The 10,125-nt window shown below is 33.9% G+C and overlaps 1 protein-coding gene across 1 annotated transcript in view; it reads left to right on the forward strand.

Annotated features, from left to right (window-relative positions):
- The first annotated feature begins 99 nt into the window (after positions 1–99).
- Positions 100–10,125, forward strand: part of LOC149415173 (uncharacterized) — a 16,846-nt gene continuing 6,820 nt past the window's right edge. The window contains exons 1-2 of the mRNA XM_089643030.1: positions 100–303; positions 682–861. Coding sequence (XP_089499156.1) covers positions 100–303; positions 682–861 — 384 coding nt within the window. The remainder of the gene's footprint in view (positions 304–681; positions 862–10,125) is intronic.

Below are 10,125 nucleotides of genomic sequence, written 5' to 3' on the forward strand. Positions count from 1 at the left end.
AGGTAAAATTATTTTTCTAAATCTGAATTGGTTTTAATAATCTTATCGTTTCACTATAGATACCCACTTATTGAGCTTTATCTACCATCTTTTTCAGACATGATAACGGACCTGAAGATGAATCCAGGAGAAAAACCTCATTCATGTTCCTATTGTAACTACTCCTGCTCACACAAATCAAATTTAACAGTGCACTTACGCACCCATACTGGAGAAAAACCGTATTCGTGTTCCCTTTGTAACTACTCGTACTCACGCAAGTCACATTTAATAGTGCACTTACGCACCCATTCTGGAGAAAAACCTTATTCATGTTCCCATTGTAACTACACCTGTTCACACAAGACAAGTTTAACGGTACATTTAAGCACCCCTACTGGAGAAAAACCTCATTCATGTCCCCAATGTAACTACTCCTGCTCAGAAAAATCATCTTTAACGGTGCACTTACGCACCCATAGTGGACTAAAACCTAATTCATGTCCCTATTGTGACTTATCATTCTCTCTCAATGCTAGGTTAACAAAGCACTTACGTACTCATACTGGAGAAAAACCATATTCATGTTCCCACTGTAAATACTCCTGCTCACGCAAGTCAAATTTAACAGTGCACTTACGTACTCATACTGGAGAAAAACCATATTCATGTTCCCACTGTAAATACTCCTGCTCACGCAAGTCAAATTTAACAGTGCACTTACGCACCCATACTGGAGAAAAACCGTATTCGTGTTCCCTTTGTAACCACTCGTACTCACGCAAGTCACATTTAATAGTGCACTTACGCACCCATTCTGGAGAAAAACCTTATTCATGTTCCCATTGTAACTACACCTGTTCACACAAGACAAGTTTAACGGTACATTTAAGCACCCATACTGGAGAAAAACCTTATTCATGTTCCCATTGTAATTTCTCCTGCCTACGCAATGCAGATTTAACGGTACACTTACGCACACATACTGGAGAAAAACCTTATTCATGTTCCCATTGTAATTTCTCCTGCTCACGCAAGGCAAATTTATCGGTACACTTACGCACCCATATTGGAGAAAAACCTTATTCATGTCCTTATTGTAACTATTCTCGCTTACAAAAATCGAATTTAACAGTTCACTTACGCACCCATTCTGGAGAAAAACCTTATTCATGTTCCCATTGTGACTACACCTGTTCACACAAGACAAGTTTAACGGTACACTTACGCACCCATACTGGAGAAAAACCTTATTCATGTTCCCTTTGTAACTACACCTGTTCCCACAAGACAAGTTTAACGGTACACTTACGCACCCATACTGGAGATAAACCATATTCATGTTCTCTTTGTAATTTCTCCTGCCTACGCAATGCAGATTTAACGGTACACTTACGCAGACATACTGGAGAAAAACCTTATTCATGTTCCAATTGTAACTACTCCTGCTCAAAAAAGTCACGATTAACGTTACACTTACGCACCCATACTGGAGAATAACCTTATTCATGTTCACACTTTAATTTCTCCTGCTCTCTCAAGTCATATTTACCGAAACACTTACGCACACATACCGCAGAAAAACCTGATTCATATTCCCATTGTAACTACTCCTGCTCACGCAAGTCAGATTTAACGTTACGCTTATGCAGTCATACTGGAATAAAACGGTATTCGTCTTCCTACTTACGTTCTTCACGATCTCGAAAAGGAAACAAGAAAAAAGTCACATTCTTACCCATACTTGACATAAATACCTTATTCATGTTCCAACTGTTACTATTCCTGCTAACTAAAGTAAGCCTTAATATTGTGTGTGTACCTATAAACGGTGCATTCTTAAAACTAGTACAAGGAATAAATCTTGTTCATGTACTGGCTGCAGTTATTCAAGTTTAGTGCGTTCGACACTCGTTATGCAGGACCCGGGTTTGAATCCCATTTTTTTATAACTTTTAATTTTTTTTATCACATGCTTCTTATAAATATGTCAATATTAGGAATCTAGTTAAACGTTCATTTGTTAACAACACGCCTTTAAATATATATTTTTTTAAATATAATGTACAGCATTCTGAATAATATTAATATCTCACAAAAGCGGCGCTATACAAATTGTCCAATAAAAAATGAAAAGAGAGAGAGAAGAATACTAAAAGTTTCACTTACGTCGTGCGTAGGCTTGCCACACACTGTATTTTATTTTAATATTTTTAAGTTTGCATTAAAAATTTTCAGTTTATTTTAAAGTGTATTATTATAGAAAAATGTGACAACACAACTAAGACCGTGTATTTTTTACAAGAATATCATTTTGAAATTATTCAGAATAACCCTATTCATAAGTGTCAAAAGCTGATGAAAAAAGCAGTGAAAATTTGTTTTAGTGACTTATTTGAAAATTAACATAAAAAATTGAAGTAACCCACAGGTACCTAAATTTTATGGTTTATTAAAATTTATAAACCGAATAAACTTATTAGGCAACTAGTTCTATCGAGACTGCAGATAAAATGGATTTTTGTTTGTCTGAATCGGTTTTAATAAACTAATCATTTCATTACAGATACCGACTTATTGAGCTTTATTCGCCATTTTTTCCAGATGAAATTTGTGTTTCCTGAAGACACATCCCGGGAAAAAAGCAATTTTAAACAAGTATGGCGAATTTTCAAAAATTATAATCATAGAGTATTTCTTAATTTCTGAATGAATTTTAATTTATGTTATTTTTTTTAAACCTTAGAGATTATCACAACATTGTAAATGTGCATTTTTAATATTTAAGATTTATTTGTATTACTTTTGTGTTATCTTTATTCTACCTTACTATTTAAAAAATACCCTCTGACGTCCAATGTTACGCCAAATAAAAAAAAAACCAAAGACCAACAAAATTTCAAACAATTTTCTAAGCAATACATATTTTGAATATGTGGAATCAATAATGCTGGTGTGAAAGGGTTAAGAATGCGTTATAATTTGTCAATAACTTATGGAATTTGGAAATCCCTAACCACGCTAAGTTTGTGTCCTAAGATGTAATTAATTTATTTCCTAGTAATCCAATAGATAAAGTAAATCAATTTTTAATAATTTCTTCATTTTTGCCGAAAGTGCTGATGTCTAATCTGACCTTATTTTTTGATGTAATTTTTAAACAGAACCAAACGCAATTGAGAAAAACTGGAATTTAAATGCATCTTTACCATTTCCCCGAAAATAAATAGTCATTTTTTGAGGAAAATAAGTATTGAGTTAGCGCAACACGGCATAACACCCCAAAAACAAACAACAAAAATGCTTTTGGTCGTGAGAATCTAAAGACTTACCTCAAAATAAGTATTATATAATAAAGTTTAACCAAGTTTTATTAAGCATGCAGCGGAATTCGACACCTTTATACTCGTCAAAAACTTTATTACTTTATGTATGACGAAAGCTTTCTAGATATTTACAAAAGCACAAGTCTGATGGAAGCCTTCGAGGTATTTACAAAAGCCCAAAAGTTAATGTCTGATGGAAGCCTTCGAGGTATTTTCAAAAGCACAAGTCTGATGGAAGCCTTCGAGGTATTTACAAAAGCCCAAAAGTTAATGTCTGATGGAAGCCTTCGAGGTATTTACAAAAGCACAAGTCTGATGGAAGCCTTCGAGGTATTTACAAAAGCCCAAAAGTTAATTTCTGATGGAAGCCTGCGAGGTATTTACAAATGCACAATTAGTTAAACAAACATTAATTTAAAAAACTATATTCTAAATACCATTCAGATATCTGACACTGGAAGTTTCATTTTTAAGTCTCCACTCTTTATTAATTTCATCAGTTTTTTTAAAATCTAAAACCGCTTAAGAGCCCCAACTGCTGCCAACCGTCTGGAGCCAGTGAGACTATGGCATCCCACGAGGAAGGTGGAGAAGTACCTGACTATTCAGATCTAGTCACCAAACACGCCCAAAGCCATTTCAAGAAACGTTTCAATACTGAATGGTTGTCTTACACCACAGGAAAATCGATCCATATCTAGTGGATATGTCAAAAAAAACTATGTCACAATGTTCAGTAAATTTTTTTTCATTTTAAATATATTTATAAAATAATTAATCAATTTACGGAGTATAATCAATAATTTTAACAAATATAATTCATACAATTAGTTATCACTGCTTTTACTGCAATATATATTATGAACTACACAATAACAGTGTTAATTTCGCTTTATAAGATCATTAATGTAACAATAATCGCAGTGACAGCAGTTCGTGTTTACACTTTGCTCTTGCAAAAAAACTTAAAAAAACCTCCGAATTCGTGTGCAAACAGTATTTATATGGAAAATTTAAGTGCCAAAAAAGTTTATTTGATAAAACAGTAATAAAATAATACTATTCTAGCGGATTCTAAACATTTTTATCGAAAGTTTTAAAACAACCTAAGATTGTGTGTTTGTTCTCATTGAAATGTCCATCCCACCGATGCCTGATGAATGCTGCCATCGGCGTAAAAAAAGAATGCTGGATAAGATGACGTCCCCATCACAAAAAAAGGCCTCGGGAATGATTTCTCCAGTGGTTGAAGATGAGGAATCTGACGGAGCATCGGACTATTCCGACGTGTCTGAAAATGAGAGTGAAATCCCAGTGTCCTCAGTCCAGATACTGAACGACACTGAAGCAAGTCTAAGAGCACTCCAAGATGTCCTTGCTGAAAAGCAGTCAAGAGTCTCAAAGGATCAACAACTGCGGATAAGCGCATATGTATCCGCTGTATTCAGATCAGTTTCACAGCTGTTATTGGAACGAGAGGGCTTCAAAGCTGATCTGGCAACAGTCAATGCCAAATTAATAGTGGCAAAGGGAGAGATCGCGATTGAAAAAGCAGAAAACCAACACAGGTTAGAAAAAATATTGCAGTTGGAGTCAGATCTAGGACCAGTGATGCGTAGAGTAGCCGATGCCACGGAAGCAAGCCTATCGTTTGCCGATATTGTGAAAAATGGCCCACAGAAGATGATACCATCAATCAACCACTCAGGACTTAACGTTGGGACCCCCAAACCTGCTGTATGCATCTTCCCAAAGCTGGATTCTACAAAAGATAGCGACGATACGAAACAGCTACTAAAAGATACATTACGACCATCAGAACTTGGAATCCGTGTGACGGGTATTAGGAGAATCAGAAACAAAGGCGTTGTAATCCATACTGCAACACAAGAAGATCAGGATAAAATACTGAAAACCCCATGTCTAGCAAACTCGGACACTCTAAGCGCTCGATTACCAACAAAACGGCTTCCAAGGGTGATTTTCTTCAACGTTCCTCGTGACCTAACGGACGAGTGCTTCCTAAAAAATGCCTTAGCAGGAGCCCAGGACAAAGCAGGCCTAGATTTCGCAGTAAAAAGTTGCAAGCTAAGTCACCTTGCTGGCGCTCGAACTGGATCAACTTGCCACCGGGTCTTCGAGGTTCCTGCCCACATTCGTCACGTGCTGGTGGAGCAGGGGAAAGTCTTTGTGGACTGGAATGTGTGCCGTGTTCGTGACTTCATTGGACTTACAGTGTGCTCCAAGTGCCAAATGATCGGACATTCCTTCAAGTTTTGCAAGGACCAGCAAAGATGTGGACACTGCGCAGGCGAAGGTCACGCCCGGATAAACTGCCCAAAAGCCGCCGCCGAGCCTGTCTGCGCCACCTGTACAAGATTTGGGAAGCCCGCTGCACATCCGACTGGAGACAAGGACTCCTGCCCGGCCTACAAGGCTGCCCTTGCCAAGGACTTTGCAACTATTGATTATGGCGTCTAATTACATTGAAGAAGATGACGAGGTAGATTACGAAAATACTCATAATTTCTGTGATTGGCTAAAGTTTCATAGCAACTACAATATGGAAAATATTAATATTGTTCAGTTGAATGTTAGATCGATTTATAAATACTGGGATACTTTGAATGTCTACTTAAATACTTGTTGGAAGCATATTCATGTGTTAATGTTATGTGAAACGGCTATAACACCGAATCTTGTCTGTCTGTATAATATTCCTGGATTTAATTGTTACAACTATTGCCGAACTAAAAAATCTGGAGGAGGTATATTGCTATATGTTCGAAATGAATTCACATTTCAACAGAAAACAATAGAAACAAATCATTTTGAATGTGTGCTTGGCTCTATGACACTTCCAAACAAGAGTATTTTAAACATCATAGCAATATACCGCCCCCCCAACTCTAGCCAACCACAATTTCTTAATGAAATATCTGCCATTCTGCATACTATAAGCCCCAAAGAAAATGTTTTACTTATAGGAGATATTAATCTAGACTTGTTAAATTGTCAAAACCCTATTATTATGGCATATGAAAATATAATGTCGGATAATTATTTAATCAAATGTATTTGTGACGTAACTAGAGAAGCAGTTTTAGCAGGAAAAGTTACTCGTACTTGTTTAGACCACATATTTGTCCGATTTAACAGTGGATGTAAACAAAGCGATTCTCTTTCCTCATGTGTATGTAATAATATTACTATAGCGGATCACTTTTTAACTGCAGTTAATATTAAATATAGTGCAAGGAAAGAAGCCCCAGAACACGGGGAAAGAATTTCGTTTTTATCGCAAAACAAAATCGACAAAAACATTCATAATTTTAAGTGGCACTCCTTGCTTGAGGAACAAGATTGCAATATACTATATAGTAAAATTAAAAACAACTTTAAGAATTTGTATGAACAGAGTAAAATCGTTATGAATTATAAACCCAAAAAAAGACCTCTGTCAATAAAACCTTGGATAACTTCTAATATCTTAGAAAACATTAAAAAAAAAGATTCATTGTACAGAAGGTGGAAGAATTTTCCTAGCAATCAATTCTTTGAATTGGAATATAAAACTTTCAGAAATAAGGTGACAAAAGAAATTATTAAATGTAAGTCTACCTTTTTTAACAATAAATTCAAAAATTATTTTGGAAATACAAAAAAAACTTGGGATGAAATAAATAAATTATTAGGACGCAAGTCCAAAAGTAGTTGTGACGAAATAATCTCGAAATATATGTTAAATACGAATAATGAAGAAACCGTAGCAGATAAGTTTGTTGAATATTTTACAAATAGTGTTAGCTCTATGATACATAAATGTGATTATTTAGCATCGACTGTCAGGCCAAATGAAGTGCAACATAGTATGTACCTACCCAGAGCTACCTGCCAAGAAATCAATATTATTGTTAGCAAATTAAACAATTCAAAGTCACCAGGGATTGACAACATTCGAATGTTTGACATTAAGACACATATTAATATTTTAGGGCCTGTTATAACACACTTTATCAATTTAATTTTATCGCAAGCAGTAATACCAGATGAACTAAAAAGTAGCATCATTAGGCCAATTTACAAAGGGGGCAAACATACAGATATTCAAAATTATAGGCCAATAAGCATATTGCCAGCACTAGAAAAAATACTTGAAAAATACATTTCCATAAAACTTAATAAATATCTAGAATCTTTCTCTTTGTTGGATCCCAACCAATATGGATTTCAAAAGAAAAAAAGTACGGAAATGCTGCTTCAGGAATTTTCAAATCACATAAATTATGAATTAAATCTAAAAAAACAAGTTTTGGTTTTATTCATAGATAACTCTAAGGCATTTGATACCATTGATACAAATAAACTATTAGAAACACTGGAGGCAATAGGAATTAGAGGAAAGCTGCTAGTTTTATTAAAAAATTTACTAACTGATCGACAAATAAGAGTAAAAATTCTTAAAAAATTTAGCAAAAGAAAATATATCTCAACAGGTGTTGCACAGGGGTCAATTCTAGGGCCAACCCTTTATATTATTTATGTCTCAATTATGAGAAAATTGTTTTCATTTGTTAAACATTTTGTATATGCAGACGATACGGCGCTCGTAATATCGCACGAAGATCTGGTTACTGCAATGAACCTTATGCAACATGATTTTATTGCCCTACTAAAATGGTCGCATGATGCAGGCCTCTTTATAAACGCCAAAAAAACTAAAATTATGCACATCAGATCTCCACACGCCAGATGTAATGTAATTCCTTCATTATATACACACACATTTGACTGCATACATAAAAATGTTGCACAGCCCTGTTCATGTGAAACCATTGATTTTGTCAAAAGTTATGTATATTTGGGTGTTACTATTGACTGCTACATGAAATGGGATGTACAAATTGCTAATGTTTGTAAACGTCTACGAGCTATTGTGGGTAGGATTTATAAAATAAAATATTTCGTGCCTATAAGTACTTTAAAGTTAATCTACTTATCTCTGGCTGAATCCACTATACGTTATGGAATTACTTCTTGGGGACATTCTTGTAAAACTAATGTAAGCTATATACAAACATTACAAAACTCCATTATAAAATTGTTAATCCATAAATATGACAATCAACACAGAAGTAACATTAAATTAATATACAAGTCTCTGAATATTTTGCCTGTCAGAGGATTATTGTTTTATAATATTGTAAGTCAACATGTTATATTGTCTGATTCATTGTATAGGGAAAGAGTTTGCCATAAACATAACACAAGATTCACTCAAAATGAAGGACTGGTAGTTCCGAAATGTACTAATAAATATGGTGAAAGAACTTTAAACTATATAGTACCCAAAATGTTTAACTTATTACCAATGACAATTAAAAATAATAACATGTATACTGCTAATGTTAAATATAATCTAAGGAAATGGTTATTGGATAATAATGATCTATACTGATGCCCCTGAAATGGAATTCATATTCTTAGAAAATGGAAAAACAATTATTTTGTAATACCTGACTACCTACCTCTATTTATGAAACTATTGATGTACTTGTTGATAATACTAATTTGTTCATACATTTATTTTTACTTGCTTATTTTATAAGGCTTTTATGTTTTATGTTGATAATACTAATTTGTTCATACATTTATTTTTACTTGCTTATTATATAAGGCTTTTATGCTGCTATTTAAACTTTTCTGCAATGTAACCAATTTATGTAATTATGTACCGTTCAAATTGTATCTTATGAATGTATAAATGTTGTCTCTATGTCCCTGCTGACAAACTACATAAGTAGTTTAGCGGGTTTAAATGTGAATAAATAAAAAAAAAAAAAAAAAAAAAAATTGCTTTGAAGATCGTAGCTTTGAAGATCTTCTTAGTTTTTAAATATGTAACTATAAGATAGCGATATTGAAACTAGTAAATCAGGAGTTTATGAAATCAATTGTTAGGAATGCAATTCCCTGTGTGTACAAGTATCAAAAGCTTTGATATAAGAGTTAAAGAACATCTCGAAGAGGTCTATATAAAAATAGTGATTATTTATTGAAAAATGTTCATACTTTCCGGGTAAATGTAGGGTTAAAAGTATTTCATGCGGGTTGTAAGACATCGCAGAGTAATAATTTTTTAACTTGAGAAAAAGAAAAAAAGTTGAGATCGGTGGAGATGAAACTAATGCAAAAACTCTCTACGAAATATTTTCCCACTTAATCGGTCTTCCCTTTTAATGACATTGTTATTCCTAAAAATCTCTCCCTCTCTAATTTTTTAACTTTTTTAATCCTGACGTGGACGCTATTTGCGAAACATGTAGATTGTTTCTATAAAAATAAAGTAATGTTCACATAGTTATTTGTCATCTAATAAAAAAATCTTATTTATGTTTTTATCAACGTCACATTCTGGTCCATATTTAAAAATCCTTTTTCTTGTTCCGAGATCAGTCATTCATGTTAATAAAAGTGAAATTTGAAATTATAATTATCAAATTTAATAGTACTTTGGGAGTTTCAATATCTTAATATTTATACAAAAATTGTGTCGAATTGTAAGTTTCCTTTTCGAATAAAAATAACTTTTTTGTACCTACTCACTTTCGTTGACTGTAAACTAAACAATTTGCTTGATAAATTACATAATATTTACCTGTGCAAGGTTTGTAACGTTATGTCTTTCCAATCCGCGCCTCTTACTACAACTCATTACCTGCATGGTGGGAATATCTGCATTCAACAGACCACAGGCCGGCTCAGAGGAAAGAGGAACCTTTTTCATGTTACGACTGCAACTATTTATATTCACGAATAG

Source organism: Hesperophylax consimilis, chromosome 19 (assembly GCF_061612785.1).
Source record: "Hesperophylax consimilis isolate HC1 chromosome 19, BYU_Hcon_1.0, whole genome shotgun sequence".
Taxonomy (NCBI): Eukaryota; Metazoa; Arthropoda; class Insecta; order Trichoptera; family Limnephilidae; genus Hesperophylax; species Hesperophylax consimilis.